The following is a 21,474-nucleotide window of genomic DNA, read 5'->3' as shown; positions in this document are numbered from 1 at the left end:
TTAAGTGACTTACAGTGGAAAACATGTTCTTAATCATATGAAAGATAAATAAAAATGCTCTTCAATTTAAACTAGTCAACAAAAGTTTATTTCATTGTTTTCATACAAAATAATGAATGATAATGTAATACTGTTCTCAATATTAAATGTATACAGTCAATCCTTATGATCTTAATATTGGAAACAATGCAGTAATATTAAACCAAAATTAAAATCGTGAGGATTTGAATAACATGAAAATAATAAAGAATCATAAAAATAATTTTTATTGTCAATTAATTGGTCTCCAAGTAATAAATTTTTAAAGATTTTTGATACAGTAGCAAACAATGTTTAATAGATAAAAGAATATATACTTTTATTCCCCCTCCTCCTTAAACAGATACTACTATAAAAATTTTTCAATTTTAATCTTTCTTTCCCAGTCCATGGAATTAAGATAGTATTATGGATAAACAAAAATTTAAAGATTATTTTATATTTAGACTTTTCTAAAAATACTAAGATAAATCCATGATCTAGAGAAACTAATCACAGCAATTTTATATTTCTTTTTATTCCTGAATTCATGTTCAATACTATGTTTACAGGCTAAATTCACAATGGCAATAACCCGTATATGAACATAAGGAGGACATAAAGCAGTTTTTCATGAATTGTATCAGTTGAAGAAAGATCTAAATACTTTCATTTTTAGAGAAAATAATGCATCTAAAATTATTCAATATTAGATGATACAGAAAAGACCCCCCCCAAAATTATTCAATAGTTGTAAAATTTTAATTCATTATTTTTGAATTTTTATTTAAATAAATATAGATAATTTAAAATACTCATTTTTTATATAAGTTGAACAATATTTCACAATTATAATTTTAACAAAACAATATTTTTGCTAAATTATTTTTGGATGAACATTTTAAAAGTCAGACTGATCATTAAAATTGGCTCCAGTTATATAATTTTTTGACTATTTTGCTTTTAATTCCTAGAAGGTAGAATATTACTAAAAATTTCACATACAACATCTGTTGTCCAACTAGACCAAAAAAATTACACCAGAATCATTATTACAATAATTTAAATATAATGGGCAGATAGTATTATTATAAATTGTTCAGAAATTATGTTATTAAAATAGAATCTTCATGTTTTAATGTCAGGGAGGATGATGAACTTATAGTACTCCTTATCTTTAAATTTTCATAAATATTTTTACAATCATTATTTAATAAGTTACATCTACTTAAAGCCAAAATGAATTCAGCTAGTGTAAGCCTATTATGGCATCATATACGGATATTTTGTTCATATTTTAATAAATCGGGCTTAAAACTTTCAAAATATATCAGAAACAAGCTCCACATTCCTGAATTACATTAACCCAATTATAATGTTGTTTAATTGTTTTAAATAGCTATATGAATAATTTTTTAAAGAACGTGAAAAGTCCCACTACTAATAACTTTGGAAGTACAAGTTTTCATTTTAAAACAATTAATCCCTTAGTGTTAAATACAAATAAAAGAAATGATAGAATGAAATATATTTATTAAGCACTGTAAGACATCAGATAAAAGCAGTTGATAAGTAATTATTTTTACTTATAATTTAACAGTTATTTTCTAAAGTGAGTTTCTGGGGGATTAAAAAAAATTTAGAAACAATAATCTGAACAACTTGAAATTTATGGTATAAAAATAGAATATGATGAAACAGAAAATAAAAATAATGTAACAATAGTATGCTATCGCAATATATTAAAGTAATAAATTGGTCAAATTGAAAAAAGCCAAATTTAATAAACAATAACAATATCATAATAAAGTTTTCAAGCTTCCTTCCAAAACATCACCACTATCCACTACAGGAAAACATTAAATACTTGATCACCTAGTAATTTCTTTCTTACTGTTTACCCTACTCACAGAATGAATAATTCCTTCGTTGTAATTAATAAAATGCTATAGTCTTGTAAGAAATTGCATTAACTGTATGGAAAACTACCGAAATTATATATTTATTGAAGATAGAAACTATATTAAGCTAAAGATTAGAACCAATTATCACTCTTTAATACTTCATATTCACAACCACAGTTTACAAATGAACTGATTTACAATTAACAATGCATTAAAATATTTTGCTAACAATCTGTAATGTTTAAACTTAAACAGTATGCACTTTAAAACAAACTAATATAATAATAAAAAAATAAAAAAAAAAAAACCCTTAACATAGACACTAGCAAATATGGCAATGAAATACTTGATACTTGCTTCATACTATGAATCTATTACTTTAAATCACAATAGTTAATTTTCCAATAAACAAACTGAAAAGTGCATATCTGAAAGGTAAAAATATACTCCAAGAAATTACACTCAGTGCACATGAGTATACAGGAAGGGAAAATGGAGAGTTCTTTTATATGGATTGCTGATCACTCTTGGAAGTGTTTTTCAACTAGGGTTCCTTAAATAAAACACATATAATTACATAAATCACATATGTGTATTTTCAATCATTTTGCATTTAAATTCACATTCATAATTTTACTAATTTGATTCATTTAAAGCTTATTCATCCTGCCAATAAATGATTTATGTCCTTTTAAATGTGTTACATATAATATACATTTTCTTTATTATTTTTTATGTGTGTTAACTGAAAATGGGTCAAGTTTTTTAGCAAATGTTCCGAATAACTCAACTTCAGTTTCTTATTATTTATTAAAGAAAGTAAGTAAACAAAGCATTATGAATCATACCTAGTGATAAAAAGTCTCTAACTGGATAAAGGCAGTCATGCCAATAAGGAAGTTTAGCCAGTTACTAGAAGTAAAAAAAAAATAATTTTTTTCTCACATGAATTTTAAGTTTTAAAAAAAGAAAGAAAAACAATGACATACCATAATCTTAATAAAAAAGTAGTGAAATAAAAAAAGCTGAGAAATGTTTATTTAAGAATAGTTAAGGACTTAATTATAACAGACCACAGTACGTAACAATTAACATTACTATTTTTCTAGCACTTTACATTACTAGAACTATAATAGAAAGTTTAAATAACTGTTGAGACAGTTCTGAACGGTTGAGTACTTCTGAATGGTATTTTCTGTTGTTATTATTTATTACACTTTAAAACATAAATGTACTGAAGAATTAACATTCTTATTAAAGAACATTACATTACAGTATCACATATTTGCAATATTATAAGGAAATGGGCCTAAAAACCAGATTTAACAACTTTATTTTGAGGTATGCCTTTTTGTTGCTAATAAATAAATGAAATTAAAGATACAGATGCATCTTTAAACAGAGAATTTTAGGGGGAGGGGGTTGGCAAATATATTGTATTTTAAATTTACAAGCACATATTCTTATTTCAAATTACTAATTTCACTCCCCTCATAAAACAGCTTTTAAATATGAGAGAAATATTTTATAAAAACATCTAATGTTTCTATTTATAGGCAAGTTTGGCAAAATTGTAAACCAAGCAGAAAATATACAAAACAAATGTTTTTATACAGTATAATGTTGTAACACAGATTAGATATATGCTTTTTTTCTATAATACAACAGTCATAAAGCATTAAAATATACTGTGATTAAGATGGTCATACTGATGACTGCAGAGATATGTTACAACAGTAGATGCACTACGAACTGATGATACCATCTGAACGATTAAAATATCTACATGATACAGTAAGTGTTCGAAGAATCTTACACTTAAGCTGAAAACATTTAAGCTACATTTAAGAAGAAAACAGAAATCAGATGACAACTTTTGTACACAAAGAACAACTGGATTATATTTTAAACATTCATAGATCTACTGACATCAACTAAATATATAGTTTAACCAGAAAGGGAAGTCCCACCCACAATCAAAAGTATATTTAAATATTTCAGGAAGCCAGATTTTTGGATCCTCTTGGAAAACAAAATTTAAAAATACCGTATTTGACGGCATATAAGACGCACCCTTATTTAGATGGCCACACACAAGGAAAAAAAGTTTCAATAGCGTGGTTTCTTTTAGTTCTCACGTTTCGTAAAAGCCAAATAAACAATTATTGAATGCAATTATCTTCACGTATAAGACGCAGGTAACTTTTTTGAGACCAAATTTAGGAACAAAAGTGCGTCTTATATGCCATCAAATACGGTATAAGAAATTCCACAGAAATTAAAACACTCGAATTTCAATATATTTAGAGAAAAATTACCACACATTTTAAAAGTATACAGTCGTTCACCACATTAAATACTTAAATTTTTAATGTGACCTTTGTAAAGCTGTCATTCCTGACATGTGTCTGCATAAACATAAAAATTTATCATACTCAAATAATACAAGTAATTCAGAGCCAAATGTTGCTTGCCCTAATTTTCATAACACAAACAAATGAGACCAGTAAGAATTTCCTCTTTACGTATACCAGCCTTTACCCTCTTTCATATAAATCAAGAGACTTTACATTTTCAAAATATTTTCTAAGCATATCTGGAGTATTTCTGAGCAGGATAAATATTACTTTATGCTGATGTGTAAGATAATTTCATGCTAGACAAAGAATTATAACAATACAATTTTATTTAATAGTAATAAGCAAAAAATGTGTTAATGTTATGTTACAAAATATATTTTTCACTGGATTTGCAGAAAAATGTAGAAATATTTCAAGATAAAAGAACAAAACTTTCAAAAACCTTTGTCTTTTTTTGTGGTAGTTAATGTTTCTTTCTTATTTGTCATTTTCCTCATTCTGAATTATTATTAAGTGCATGTCATAGTTTTACAAAGAGTTCAAAATTTTTAAAGGTTTAGAAACCTTTTACCAATCTGTTGAATCTCTCTCCTCCAAAAAACTGAACCCTATAGCTGGCAAATGATGAAAGATTTCCTATAAGTGCCAATGAAAACACATGTGTCTTCTGAGCAACCATGGCAAATATATAAGTTATATTAAAAAATAATAATAAATAATTAAATAAAAACCACTAATTACAAAATTTTGCTTGAAACAAATGCAAACTTTTAATATTTTTTGCTGTGATAATACAAAGAAAGACTGTTCCATTCTATTATTATTTATGTACTACATTATAATCAAAAATAAAATACATTCCTACACAATACTACAGGTCTCACAAAAAAGGGGGGAGAGAGAAAGTTCTTATACACCAGTCATATTTATAACCAATATGCTACATGCATATGCCCCAGCAACTGGCTGTCCAAATTTTATTATGATGTACAATGAAATCTAGCTTAATGCTACTAACTCTTGGTGCATGACTAACAAACTTTGAAACTTTTAAAATCGAAGAGACGACTGTATACTCAAGAAGCTTCTTATAAATTAAGCACATATACAAAGTTTCTGAATACACCTGATTGTATATATAGCACAGTATTTTTTCACATACTGTTCATTAACTACAAGGTTTTAATCCTTAGCTGTAAAAATAGCATAATTGAATGGCATTTATACTTCAGAATTATTTTTAAATAATGAGATACGCAGACAGTAAAAGAAAAATAGCTGTTAATTATTACTCTAAAATTATTTTACTTTTTGAAGTAATAATTTAATACAAATTTTTCCATTTATAAAAATATTTACAATAATAAATTTTAAGCAAAACTTTTTAATATACAGAAAAAAAGGGGGACAAGAAAATACATCTTGATATCAGACAAGGAATAAAGCTATTTTCAATGAATGAATCAGTAAGGAATGGCAGATCCATGAAAATCACTTTGTCATGTCAATGAAAATAATAACAATAATTTAAAAAATAATTCGATAATCCCTATTCAAATGTACAGTTGAATTCTTAATATATTTAACACAACACTTCTTTCCAGGGATGACAATCATTGCTTGAAATAAACATTGAAAATTACTTGCTTCCTTTATTTATTGATGAATAGAGTTTTAAACACTTACATGGACCCAGACAAAACAAATATCACACTTTATGCGTCACCAAACTATGCAAGAGAAATAAAAAAATGCTAATATTACACTTTAATAAATGCATAAAAATTAGAAATGCAAGCTATATAACCATTTACATTACCTATACATAATAAGGAATTTAATGACTAATTGCTTCAGTATGTGCATAAGAATCAAGGACGTGGTTGATGAATTTGCAAACATTAAACTGAAGAAACTGCAAGAAGCAGTTCTACCTCATGGAACATAAGCTCAGTTATGTTTCTATGTACATATTCTTTTCACAAATTTTATAAGCTTCAATGTCTTCAGACGAATAAAAGAAAAACAAGTCACTCCATAAGTCACAAAAGAGTATTTAACTAACACATTTGTTGCACATAATAATAATGCAACAGGAGGCTTTTTATTTCATTTTTCAATTATGCAAAGAGAAAGATGTATTCTTTATGATGCTGATTCAGGCTTTGGCCTTTTAATTTCAATATTGTTTTCACTGCTCTTTTCTGGAACTGAAGAACTTTCAAGCTCATTAGCAGTTGAAAATACTCGTTTAAATGATTTGGCTACACCTTGAGAGGGATCTTCTGCTACTGGCGGAGGTGCAATGAAGGAGGCATTGTTGTATACATTTGATGTATTATTCTCCTCTGAAACAATGGCAGATGTTGGTGTAACAACTGTCAGAACATTTGAAGAAAAGCCAGTCACTGCAGATGGTGGTGCCTGAACAATTACTGTAGCTTGTGATGTTGGCTGTGAATCTGAACCTTGAACTTTTTGGCCACATAACAAAATTCGAGGTTTTGCAGGTGGAATCAAGTTTGGATTTCCAGATTTATCTGTTTTGAATAAAAACTAATTTTACACACAAAGACAAATAACTATATAAAATATATATTTATACCACATTTTATCATCTTAAATATCAAGAGTTGCAACATAAACTAAATGGTATTTTCTGCGATTACTGAAATCACTACTAAAATTGAGAAGTGAGTTATTCAATCACATGGATTTAAACAAGGGCCATCAAGACTGGATTTAAAACATGGGCCATCAAGAGCATTCAGCATTTCAACTTTGTTTCTAAGAAAAGTCCTATACTCTGGAAGAGATAAAATTACAATCGATCTTGAAGTGCATGGCTTCACATATAAGTGCACTTTTTTTTTTTTTTTGACAAACATAAAGCATGATTTTTTGAAGATTCATAGTAATTTCAACAAACCAGCGCAGAAACTATGTAGGTAATACACACACAATACATACATACATACATATATATATATACAGTCAAACATCGTTAATTCGGACACTCAAAATCCGGACGTCAAAGCTAAAAGCTTTCTGCACATGCACCGCGTTAACACATGCGCATAGGCGTTTACGCGTGCGCGTAAGTCCAGAATATGTTTTCGCATGCGCGTTTAATGTATAACAGACGGTATAAGCAAAAATTATCTATTTCAGTTAAAGTTGATGATTGTGTTGTTCCTTAATCTGCAAATTGGATGCGGCTTATTATTTTTTGCAGACTGTAAGAGCAATTTTATAAAAGTAAACTTGAACTTTCGATTATGTCAAATAGAATTTCCGATGCTGGAGCTCCCAAAGGATCTACAAAACGAAAGTATGTTTCGATGTCCATCAAACAAAAAGTGGAATTGCTGCAAAAATTGGATAAAGACATGAAGAAGGTGACAGAGAGGTTAGTGAAAATGAAAAAAATTTTGACTGACAAGTTAATCGGTATTCTCGGCACAGCAATTACGGGACTTGAACAGCGGAACTTTGTAAGTGAACAAGAAATTATGTCTGTTTATAGAATTAAAGAGAAAGTATTATCACATAAAACGAACCAACTTAAACAACTTACATTGAAAGAAATGTTTAATAAAGTAAACAAATAAATATTAAGCTTTTTTTTTTTTTTTTTTTTTTGTAAATTTTGATAACCTTTAGATCATAATTGTTCTTTATTTCATAAATTACGGTTTCATATTTTTAATTTCAGAATTTCTGCATGCCATCTTACGAGATTTAAACTGATGATCTATAATCCGGAAAAATCAATAATCCAGAATCGCCGAAGCCCCGACGAGTCCGGATTAACGACTTTTGACTGTATATCAGAATGTATAATGTATATTAAATAATTTCATTATTTAGTATCACAAAATTAGCATATCTCTGAGATGAAAAGTTAAAAATCTGCCATGATGTAAGCATACAAATAAAAGCAGAATTTCATATAACACTTCTGGCAATGACAGAAGTATAAACAAAAGCATAAAAAATCATATCTGCATAAAATATACACATGGCGCATATTATGCTACTATAAAAATTTCACTACAGTCTTCTGCTTCTAGTACTGTAGTGAGCTCAAGTATTTACAACACTCTACAATACTGGTAAACTCAAACTGAGCAATTTGTAAATACATTAAATTCAGCATTGCAGCAAAATGTGATATTCAGTGGTTCTTGGATATTTTTCATTATGTTTAATATGACTCACTTATTGAGCCTTACTTTCGTCTGTGCGAGCATTCCACACTTAGAAACACTATCACTAGTACTTCATTTTGATGACCCATCCATTCAGTCTCAACACACAGAAATACAGTCTACTTATCACAATATAATAATTAGAAAACAGCTATTAACAACTGCCATTTTACTCATAAGAATGCACAGGGAGAAAGGGAAATCAGTGATAAAAATATTTGTATGCACAACAAAATCTTGAACTCGCTAAACTTATCACATCATGGCATGCATATCAAGGTATGACAGAGTAATGAATTCAACAAGATATCTTCTTAAAGTAAACACATAATTATAACCAGGGCTTGATAGAAATGCTAAAATCCAGAAGGATTTATGAATGTCAATTAAAATTTTTAAAACAAAAAAACCTTGTAATTCAATGTATCAATCACTACAAGCACTTTTCCTTCTGTAGACATACCAAGGCAATCAATCCCGTGAGTACTCATGATTTTAATCTCAGTTATTGAAAAGAATTCTGAAAATATTTTTTTGAATGCCTCTAGTCTAGCAGTTTAAATTTTCTTCTTTTTGATGTACATTTTTATCCTGCTTTTTTCCCTCCCTAATATTTATCTGTATTTTCCTCAATTTTTTTTTTATTCTCAATATTGTTTGCACTTGGATTTATCCAATCATATCAGTTAAGAAATTTGTAAATTTTTAATTTTCAACAAGGTAAAGAAAAATATATTAGAAAAGTTTTTAAAATGGTCCAATTAAAGAACTTATCAGTTTCTGGTAAAATGTATAATTCAAAGGAAAGAAATCAAAATTAAAGAAGACTTGGAGACTTTATTGATGTCCTGTGAAATTAAGACATAGTATTGTCTAAAAGAATTAAAACAATCAAAAACTGGTTATTCATAAATATGAAGCAGAAATGTAGTACGTAGTGGGTACTAGTCAGATGTGTCCATTAATAAACAGGCTTAAAATAATTTTATATGCTACATATAAGAATTGAGTGGTAAGTTAAAATTCTATGTCGATGAAATAAAAGGTCAGCTTTCGTCTCAAACTTACGAAAAATCAAATTTCAGAGAATTGGATTTTGAGCAACACCTGATTTAATATCTTTCATCAATTCTGCATACATTAGAGTTACACAATAATTCTGAAAGTGAAATTACATCCAACAGTTGAAAACAGCAAAGGAGGAGCTATAAAATTGCAAATTCATTGAGGTTATAATGGATCGATATAAATTTACTGATATTTTAAAATAAAATTCAAAACCATCGGCACAAGAAATTAACCAGTAAATTCGAAATTTTGTGAAGACAATCAAATTAAGCAAACTGCTATGAACGCATGATTCTAGTTAACCTCAGATTTAAACCCTACTGAAAATATGATGAAATATTGAAAGTAATATTAAAAAAAATAGTATTTTTCTTTAATTTTATTTTTAAAGAGTGGAGAAAAATTAGGCTGGAAATAATAAAAAAGTTAAATCCACGCCAAAATCGATTAAACCATCTTTTTAAATGCTAATAACTCAGAATTTTATTCATTACTTTTATTAAAACAATAGTAAGTATTCAATCAATTTTGTGACATGATTTTTCTTAGCAAACATTTTATTTCGGAGAAAACTATTGTGTAAAAAGAACAAAAATAATGACTGAATTAATATTTCAGATAAATTAAAGTTTTCTTGTTTCAGTTTAATGCATTAAAATGTTTTTATATTATTTTCAGATATTAAAAGCATCTGATACTTTTATGAAATGTAAATATTTAGATTCAGTAATGCATACGCATAAGGATATCAAAAAAGTAAAGAGGATTACACATTTAATTTTTTTGGATAAAATAAAAAGATTAATTCCCCTAAAAATATTTAATAATCAATGAATTTTTCTAATGTTCTATACAACAAAACTTAGAAATCAGAAAACTGAAAGTAGATATTAAAAAACAAGGAATTATACAGATATTAAGCATGTATAAAAATGGAACATGATCATTAAAAAAATTTTACCACTATTCTCAGTCTTAACACCATTTGTATGGGAGCCATTAATCAGGATGCCATTTGTAATGATCGTTTGTTCTATTGCTGGTTGAGAACAAGTTGAAGAAGAGGGAGTTGTGCTAACAACCTCCACAGTATGAATGCTTCCTAGAAATAAAAATAAATGGTTAATTAATTGCAAAATTCTGCAATACACAGTCAAATATCATTATAGCTAATCTGGTTTATAATGAACTCCTGCATATAACAAGCAGCCTTTTTGGTCTCATCCAACTTCCTATACCTTTAATATTACTTCACACATCTATACTGAAGATTGCAATACATGAAAATTGGATATAATTAACTATGGATATTATTCCTGACTTAAAGCTAACAGGGAGACTGGAAAGTAATGTCATTTCTGCACGTCAATATTTGATTATCATTTGTCAGCTCATTGTGTATCTGGAAGGTGTGACAAAGTCATTTTAAGGTTATTGTGACTTCACTTCTAAATAATTCTTTTTTTTTTTTTTTTTTTTTTTTTACAATTTGGGGTGAAATTAACGCAACAGTTGCGACCAAAAACATTTGCAATATTTATCCATGTGCATTACACATTCGTAAATGTCAAAGGTGGTTTTCAAAGTTCAAATCTGGTAATTTTGATATCCCTGACTCCTATCAATCAGAAACACCAACGACGACATGCTAAGGGCAGAAGTGAAAGCAAATAATCCATGTCAAACAATTGAGGAACTGTAAAACACCCTTAACCAACCTTAGTCAACCATCCAAGAACATTTAAAGTAGATTGGAAAAATAACCAGAGCAGGTGTTTGGGTCCCCCATATTCTGTCTCAAGAGAACAAAGCTAACCGATCCATCACATGCAACGTATTGCTTCAACGGCAACATACAGAACCATTTTTTGATCGTTAGATTAGACAAAAAATAGGTCCTTCCTAATATGATTATCCAAAACATAAAAGGCAATTTTAATAGAGTTACAAACGGTTTACATCCCAAAAAGACATTCCTGTGTGTTTGGGGAAGTATTCATGGAATTGTTCATTGTGAATTGCTGAAACCTGGACAAACTGTTAACGCAGACCTTAATTGTGAACAATTGGATCGAGTGAAATAATCGTTAATAGAAAAATATTTGGCGACTGTCAACAGAAAAGCCATCATTCTGCAACACGAATATACAAGACTGCATTGTGCAAGATAAATACTGGAAAAAATTAATGAATTGGGTTGAGAGGTACTGCTCACCCACTAAACTCACCCGATATCGCACCCTCGGATTTCCATTTATTCTGTGGATGATGTCCAAAATATCATTTCAAGATATTTTACACAAAAACCAATTGATTTTTATTGGTCCGTGATTGAAAATCTGCATGCTAGATGGCAAAAGGTTGTCGATAACAAGGGTGAATACATTAATAATTAAAAATAAAAACTCGTTAAAAAATTATTCGTTTGAATTTAACGTAAGAAAGCGACATTACTGGAAAAATATGATTTTTCCAATTTCATCTGGAAATTAAAGTCATCCATATTTAGGATGTTAGGATCGACATTCTTTCAATATCAGGATAGCTGAAAGTAGTTTCACATAAATATATGGTGCTGAACAATTTAATGCTCTTTCAGAAATTGTGAGAAAATACATTTCTAGCTCTGATCCAGAATGTAGTCTGATCAGAACTTCAAGGAGTTTTGTAGAAACTCGCATTTTGAGCCACTTGATAATTTTAACAAATTAATCAATCGTAAGCTTTATATGGTATGCATTTTTAATTCTAAAAGTCAATAAAAAATGGTTTTTGAAAGCAAGATAAATCTTTAACTTACCACTCTTTCCTTTACATCTACACGTTTCTACGCCTTCTCAAATGCTATGTGAAGCAGGTTTAACACTTATTCGTGGAGAATTAGCAAATAAAAAAACAAAGCTTAAGGAAACATAATGGTACCAATAGCCATTGAGTCAAAGAATTTGAATGGAATTTTATTAAAATTCTTTGCCTAAGCTGTCAGAAAGAGTTCAGTTCAAGATTGATGTTATAAATGGAAATTTTTGCCATAGCCTTACCGTCCCCCCCCCCCACAATTTAAAATACTGTTAAAGTTCTACTTCTGAATAGGTTGGTTTGGTTGAATTGATCATGGCAAACTACTCAAGGCTATCTGCCTAAGGAAAGGGATGCTTTCGAAGAGGACTTCCTATGGGAAATTGGTTCGTATACATGTTTCACATGAGGAAAACCATGAAAATGACCATACAGCCAGCTCGTTCAGCGGGATTCAAACCCCCAACAGAACAGTGTGTAATGAGCATTAGGTCGCTGGTGGGTGCTTCTGAATGGGAGGATGTTGCATTCTTCTGATCTTTTGCAAGATTTTGAATATTTATTATAACCTTTAACTACACATACCTTGATTGAAACAAATGCATTCTTACTGGACATTAGATAAAACAGATTAGTGATGGAATTATTTTCAGATTTTCGAATTCCACTTTTTTCTTTTTTCTTTTTTTTTAATACCTTACTCCACAATGAAGAAATTTTTAACACCAAAAATTCATTTATATGCTCAGCAGTAAATGTACACCTTTCTGTGCTGAATGAAAGTACAGCACTATTCAAAAAACACAAAATTGAATGTAGCCGAATCTATATCTGCCTGGAATACGCTTTATCCAAATGTGCAATTTTTGCCATATTAAAAAAAACCATGACTCAATAATTTCTATTTATTAAAGCAAATTAGATATGAGGAAAAAGCCAAGCATAAATATGTTGAAGGGGCATTGATGAAATGGCTCAATATTCAATCTTCCATTACCTGGACAAAGGTTAATTTATAAACATGTATTTTAAATGAAGATACATAACTGGAGGAATAGGTCTAAATCTGTTACTTGCACAATCAGCATCTGAATAACAATATATATAATATATTTAATCCTCAATAAGTTTAACTTACACGATTTAGTACTACTGAAATAACGAAGCAGTTTCAACAATGCTTCCCAATGCCTAATTCCAGGATTCTCCTGAAACTACGATAAGATATTTACTGCATATGCGATATCGGGTCTTGTTCTGTTAACTACCAAAACTGAATATCCCAATAGATTTTTAAAGGGTAATTTTTGCACTTGTAGATGGACAATCTAATTTTGTAAGAATAGTGCCTTTAGCTATAGAAAGTGAAGTTTTTGGTATCTGAAATTTTTAAATTTTGAAAAAATTTCTTTGATATATTTTTGCTGATGTATGAAAGTTCTCTTGTCATTTTATAAAAATTTGATTCTAAGTAACTTTTTAGTTTTGCCTAATACAGTCAAAAGTCTTTAATTCGGACTCGTCAGGACTTCGGCGATTCCGGATTATCAGTTTTTCCAGATTATAGATCATCAATTTAAATCTGGGAAGATGGCATGCAGAAATTATAGAATTAAAAATATGAAACCGTAATTTATGAAATAAAGAGCCATTATGATCTAAAGGGTATCAAAATTTACAAAAAAAAAAAAAAAAAAAAGAGAGAGAGAGCTTTATATTTATTTGTTTACTTTATTAAACATTTCTTTCAATGCGTGCATGCGTAAAGCATACATTACGCGTAGTCGAAATTGGAATATTGCAACCAGAAAACTATTTGATGTGTATTCGTGATATTTATAATGACGAGAAATTTGATTTAAATCATATCAAAGACGGAGTACATCGAGATGAAATACAGTCAAAAGTCGTTAATCCGGAATGATCTATAATCCAGACCTCAAAGCTAGAAACTTTCTCCGCATGCATCAACGCATAATGCGTTCATGCATGCGCATAAGACGTTCACGCATGAGCATTTAATCTATAACAAACGGTATAAGCTAAGCTAAAATTATCTAATTATCTATTTCAGTTAATGTTGCAGATTGCGTTGTTCCTTAATCTTCGAATTGGATCTGGCTTATTATTTTTTGCAGACTGTTAGAGCAATTTTATAAAAGTAAGCTTGAACTTTCGATTATGTCAAACAGAATTTCCGATGATGGAGCTGCCAAAGGATCTAGAAAGCGAAAGTATGCTTCGATGTCCATCAAAGAAAAAGTGGAATAGCTGCAAAAAATGGATAAAGGCATATCCTTTGTTTCTCTAACCATTCAGAAATCTGTTTATCAATTTCACTCTGTTCTGCGGGTGTAGAGAGGGGACATCACAGAGCGCAGTGAACTGGAAGTTGACCTGTCAGCACTATCCTTATCTTCAAGACAGATTTTTTTTATTCGGCTTATTTTTATTCTTTTTATTAGTTCATTACTAAATGTAGTATTTCATCTCGATGTACTCAGTCTTTGATATGATTTAAATCAAATTCCTTATCATTATAAATATCACAATACACATCAAATAGTTTAATTGCAATTTTCTAATTTCGACTATACGTAATGTATACTTTATGAATGCGCGCATTGAAAGAAATGTTTAATAAAGTAAACAAATAAATATTAAGCATTTTTTTTTTGTAAATTTTGTTACCCTTTAGATCATAATTGTTCTTTATTTCATAAATTACGGTTTCATATTTTTAATTTTATAATTTCTGCATGCCATCTTACCAGATTTAAACTGATGATCTATAATCCGGAATCGCCAAAGTCCCAACGAGTCCGAATTAGACTTTTGACTGTACTACATTTAGTAAGGAATTATAAGCCGAATAAAATAAAAACATCTGCCCTGAAGATAAGGATAGTGCTGAGAGATCAACTTCAGTTCATTGTGCGCCACGTCCCCCCCCCCACAGAGCAGCGTGAAATTGATAAACATATTTCGGAATGATTAGAGAATCAAAGGGTATGCCTTTATGCATTTTTTGCAGCAATTCCACTTTATGTTCGATGGACATCGGAACATGCTTTCGCTTTGTAGATCCTTTGGTAGCTCCAGAATCGGAAATTCTTTCTGACATAATTGAAAGTTCAAGCTTGTTTTCATAAAATTGCTCTAACAGTCCGCAAAAAATAATAAGCCAGATCCAATTAGAAGATTAAGGAACAACGCAATCTGCAACATTAATTGAAATAGATAATTTTAGCTTAGCTTATACTGTCCATTATACATTAAATGCGCATGCGTAAAAGTATTATGCGCATATGCACATGCATAAACGTATTATGTGCATGCATTAACGCATTATGCGTTGACACATGTGCAGAAAGTTTATAGCTTTGAGGTCCATATTATAGATCATTCTGTATTAAAGATTTTTGACTGTACTTTAAGATCCAAAAACTTACTGTGAGATTACTTTATCTATACACTGTTGATTTTCACTAAATATTGCAATATCATCTACATATAATAGTAAGATTACACCACAGTATTTTCTTAAAATCTAGATTTTCTAAAGTATTTTCAAATTCACAAATTAATCATGGCTGTTCTGATGTAGACTAGTGTTTCCCTTCCTTTTCTGTACAATGCCCCACATAATCCTCTCTAAAATTCTTATGCTCCCCTTCACATATACACAATTTTTAGTATATAAATCTTCACGAAAGAAACTTGAATTATAGGTTGGTACTTTTCCGTTTCGCCTGCGCAAATCTCGCCAAGCAGATTTTGTTGGCGATAGCAAACACTATACACATAAAAAATGTTAACAAATGTTAGTTCTAAGAATTTATTTTGATATGGTTTGATTTCAATATGGTTTAAAATTTTGTAAAAATTCAATAAATAAAGACAATAAATTTGTAAAAGACATTAATTTAAGAATTTACTATGCTTTCAACATCCTGATTCGCCGGTTCTTATCACATGAGCCTAAGTGATCTCATCTCACGTAAACTACGCTACAAAAATCTAATTCTCTCAGTAATTATCTACATTAATTTCAAGTTAAATCTTAATTTGGAATAATAGCTTAAAATGCAAGAATTATTTCAATTCGTACAAATAGCTTACTAAAAGATTATGTAAAACCGCAGTGCTTTACTTCGCTAGTGCATTCTCATTAGAATTGAGGAATTTAATCCTTGATTTTGCCTTTCTATATTTTCGCCTTCCGGTGAGCGGTGTGATTGCATCCTAATTGACTTAATGACCGCGAATGGTCATAGGGCATTAAATTTAACTATCTTGTAAAAATTCTATGTACTTGTATGCCAGTATTGAAAGAAACAATCATAATGATAAGAAATGGCTGCGACTTGTTTTGAAAATGAAGCGTAAAATTTCATCCACCAGCGAAGAAATTCCATTTGGCATCAATAGTACCATTATTGGCGACTTTATCGTTTGCGACGGCAAAACGGAAAAGTACCGATAGGTTTTAAGAAGAAATCACTAGGAAATTTTGTGAACAAACACAGTAAGTAAACTTTCACAACATATAATGGAGAACTGAAATTCAAGTACAAAATAATTTTAATGATAGTTTTTTCTACATTATTATTAGTAATTATTTATTATTTAAATTTACTGAAATGCTTACACTTGATGCCTGTTGCAAAGAGATTTTATGTCAGATTCCAATTTATTTAACTTCAGTCTCAAGTCTTCTCGTTTAATTGTATTCACATGATTTCTTCTTCTTCTTCTTTTTTTTTTTTAACAGCAAATCATTTACAGCGCTAAATACGCATCCAGCTAAATATGAAGAAGGAAACAGAAAGAATAGTTCTGTTACACATTTTGTTGCATTTGGATATTTGATTTTTGTTTCCTCACAAAGCCATGCTATCGCTTCTTTTGTATTAAATAAAGCTTTAACTGACTAATCATTTTGCATTTCTGCAAGTTCTTCTTTATACTGCATATTTGAAATATCAGCCAAATCCACTAACATTGGCTTGCTTCATCCGGATGAGGAAATCAACTTGTTTCAAATCAGAAAATTTTCCTTTTAAAACAAAATCAAATATCTTCACTTTTGCATCAACAAGAATTTTACTTGAAGTTGTTTATTTAATATACTTAGTTTTCAAAGATATCGACTAAATAATTCACAAATGCATAACCATCAACTGTTAATTAGATTTTTCACTTCAAGTTTATCACTTACAAATTAACTAAGAGTATCAAATAGTTCCATAAATATTTTTAAGCAGTTCTCTTTCAACAGCCATCTTACTTCATTGTGAAGTCTCATATAGTCTTCATTTTGTTCTTCACAAAATAACCTGAAGAGACATTCACATTTGGCACTAGCTTTAATAGCATTGACACACTTATAACTGAATTTAATACTTCATTTAGAGCAGGCAAAATGTTTTTAACTACCAGGTCTTCCCTATGCATAACACAATGCACAAGAAGCATTTCCAGATTCTCAACTTTCATCAATTTTAAGCAACTCTTTTTCTTCCCCATCACATCAGGAGCACCTTCTGCAGCACAAGATGTTATACTTTTCATTGGTACATTTTTAGCTTACTTAAAATATCTTTGGAGGTAATGGTACTTTTTAATGATTTACAGAACAACATTTCTTCAGGAAAATCACCTTTATCAATATATCTTATGTAAGTACATATGTCAAAGTTGATTCATCCATTTGCAACAATTCCCCCCTCCTGTTTTCAGCAAGTTGCATTTCAATATCCTCATTTCATCTATTCTTCTGTTAACAGTACTGTTACTTAGTGGCATAGCTTTAACGTCTTTGTCATCTTTTTCTAGAACCGTTTTAAAAAATGCTGATATTGATTAAATTCTCCCCCATAATAGACTCTTCCCAGATTTAGCGATGAGTAATAAAATTTGATAATTAGCCTCAATATTACAATTAACAGTTGCATTATGAGCAGTAAATAGAGACTTTAATGTTACTCTTTTTTCACAATTTTCCCAGTTCAAACCAATTGATAAATTGATAGGCTATTAACAAAACTAAAAAAAGCTCTGTTGTTTGTTTTTATAGCACCAATACATTGATCATCTAATTATGAAACTAAATATACTAATTATATTTTTTAAGAAAAGTAATGCAATAACCTAGACACAGTTAGAGAACTACTGCACTTCCCACTGCTAAACTGGGCACTCCTAGTTTAGCACTTCCCACTGCTAAACTTCTCCTGAATGACACTGTAAGGTCCTTCATAATTACTGAACAAAAAAGGAAAATATTCTGTTAATAGCTCCAACTTTACCTTCCTTTCTCTCATAAAATTCAGCACTTCATTTTTTTATGTTAATATGAAAACACCTTTTAAGCAAATACGGCTTTGCTGAATTTCTGAAAAAGGTAACACTATGAAATAACATACATGCATGTAGCTCCTAAGTCAACGCCTAGGTACGTCAAAACAAATATTCAAGATCATAATTTCATAACTTGTAATGAGGTTTCTGCTGTTAAGTAGCTGCAAGTGAAAAAAGGTTTTGCTTCCATGAGGCCCTGAAAACCTCCTATCACTACTGCCTTCACCACAATCCCATTTTAGGATACGAGTTTTACGCTTTAAACAGACTGTTGATTAACCTCTTATCCTTCTTGACTAATACGGGAAAATTATATTTACTTACTGCTTGGGGGAAATAAATTAAAAAAAAAAAAAAGAGAGAGAGAGAGCTTAATTTCACAGATGGAAAACATGGAACTAATTTCAGGTAAATTTTGCAATATGGATTAAATGACAAAATTATTCTTCAATATAAACAACACAATTATCGATATTAGATGCTTTTGGCAAGAAAACTGCTGGAGCGAATTGAAAGGTTATAAGGTAATTGAATCAGTGAAAGAAAATAAACTCACTCTGGAGAAACAATAACACGAGCATGGCAGTTCCAGAATCCTGAAGGAAGACCATATAATACGTTCCGACCAAGGGTGACTGGTAGTAAGTCCTAAAACTAGTGGTATGGGTCATCGCTTGTCATTCGATCTGAATTTCGTGATATCCCATCAGTTTGGGGGCCGCCCGCATTGTATTGACGGAGGCATTATCTATGACCAGTTAGATCTTCAGGCCAATAAGGCCATAGCCTGTCATAAGACTTAAAAACCGGGAGTGGTGACTCCGCGCCCCTGGATCGAGTGGTGTGTAGAGAGAATTCAAAAAGTCTGTAGTCGGTAAGTGTGGAACTGGCAGCAGTAAGATAAAATAATATTGCTCTCCAAAGTGGCATATTTGCCTAGTTTCCCACCTCCCGCCTAATATGAAGGTTCTTAAGATGAGGAATAGGCCATGCAGCGTCCTCAATTAGATACAATGGTACATGTATCCAATCCAACCCCCCAAAAAACTTCTATAAAATAAAAACACTCACAAATACTTTTCTCCTGACAATGCTCATATTTCTTGGTGTAGCACACAGTCTGAAAACTGCTGCTGTATAACATAATAATAAACATTTAAATAGCTATTAACTTTAATACCATTATTTTTACATTCATACAGTGTATATCATGCATTCATACATACATATATAGCACTCACCATGTGTATAAACCAAATTTCTTCTTTGAATTTCAAATTCCCCCATCTTCTCAAATAAATAGAGAAATATTATGCAGACTCACCGAAAAATTTCAATACTGATCCTTTCATTCAGAACCGAATATATTTACAGGGCCTGTAATTTTAAATTTCTCCATGCTGAACTTAATATGCTTATAAAACAAACCAAAAATATGAAACAGCTTGTTTTGTGACATACTCTTTAATATGGCAGACATCTAAATTTTTATTTCTTTAACTTAACAGAACCTTTTCTCATGCAATTGCCTTTCAATGCTTATAGCATCCAGAAAGTTCAAGTCTCAACTACATGTAGAACATCAAGTGATGACAGACTGATTCCAGACAGCACTGTCAATGCTAAAGCAGCAATATGCTGCCAGGTATATGTCCCAGCCAATATGCTACTTTTTCATTACCATATGCATATTATAACATTTCTAGTGTTTCACTGCAGCTCTAGCCAAATTCAACAAAAAATTCAATCACATTTCAGCCCATATAATCATAGAAATGGCTTCCTCCCCTGGCTATGATAAAACGTACTATATACTCTACTCCCACTCAATGAGACTGAATACAAAAGGCAATGGCTGTTCAAATTGCAAATATGCCGATATATAATTTTGCAAAACCAAGTACAAGATTGTTACACATAGGAAGTAGAAGCAGTCTCAAAACTTGCAATTTGCTACTTTTTAGTAGAGTTTAATTCATTCTGTGACTGAGGTCCGTAAGTTAAAATTTTTGTATCTCAAATCAATTTCCTCCATTGAAATTAATTGAATGTGATTAATTCGTGCCAGCCCCCCAAAAAATCATTCCAATTTTTTTACTAAATTTTTTCAAAATAAGAAAAATATATTTAATATGAACAAATACTGTATATATACAAAATAAATTTTAAAAATTTAATTTTTAAATAAAACCTAATAAAAGATAATTTAAAGAAATAAACAGATACATATGTATATTAGATTAGTGTATGTCATACATCTACTGCATTTTACATCTTGCTCATGTTTGTCTTAATTGTGTCTTAATTCCATAGATATCACCTTTTTTTTCTAAACCAGTATTCTTTACACTCATCTTGGAACTCTCAGTTATATGACACATAAATTAGCTAATAACTCTATGTGCCTCAGATTTGCAAGTTAACTTCTGTGATGTAACTAAGGCTAGCTCGTATCTTAAATTTTGACTTGCAACTTAGGCAAAAAACTGTACGTAGTGACTGCTCATATCTCAAAAACTCATATGCTGGACATTAACATCTCAAGGTACCACTGTATTTTTACAGTTCTCTTTTAATTATTACACCATTTCCAGCAACACCAGTATACAATTCTAGGGTAGTAAGATGCATATATTTTCAAGGATAGTCATAATAATTGTTTGGACTTTTGAGATGCTCCTGGTTTTTTTAATTTTTGTAATATATCTGCCACAGAGTCCAAGAATATTTCCACTTTTAACCCTTTCTTTT

General features: G+C 30.1%; 1 protein-coding gene across 1 annotated transcript in view; it reads right to left on the bottom strand.

Moving 5' to 3' along the window:
• Positions 1 to 247: 247 nt before the first annotated feature.
• The window catches only part of LOC118189912 (forkhead box protein K1-like), a 59,457-nt gene continuing 38,230 nt past the window's right edge, over positions 248 to 21,474 (bottom strand). The window contains exons 6-7 of the mRNA XM_085810904.1: positions 10,523 to 10,663; positions 248 to 6,822 (exon numbers count right to left, since the gene is read on the bottom strand). Coding sequence (XP_085667030.1) covers positions 6,428 to 6,822; positions 10,523 to 10,663 — 536 coding nt within the window. The 3' untranslated portion in view covers positions 248 to 6,427. The remainder of the gene's footprint in view (positions 6,823 to 10,522; positions 10,664 to 21,474) is intronic.

The sequence above is a fragment of the Stegodyphus dumicola genome, chromosome 2 (assembly GCF_044657685.1).
Source record: "Stegodyphus dumicola isolate Sdum_Otavi_A_Nest chromosome 2, ASM4465768v1".
Classification (NCBI taxonomy): Eukaryota; Metazoa; Arthropoda; class Arachnida; order Araneae; family Eresidae; genus Stegodyphus; species Stegodyphus dumicola.
Note: the sequence above shows the minus strand (reverse complement) of the source record. Positions and strands in the feature narration are given on the sequence as shown.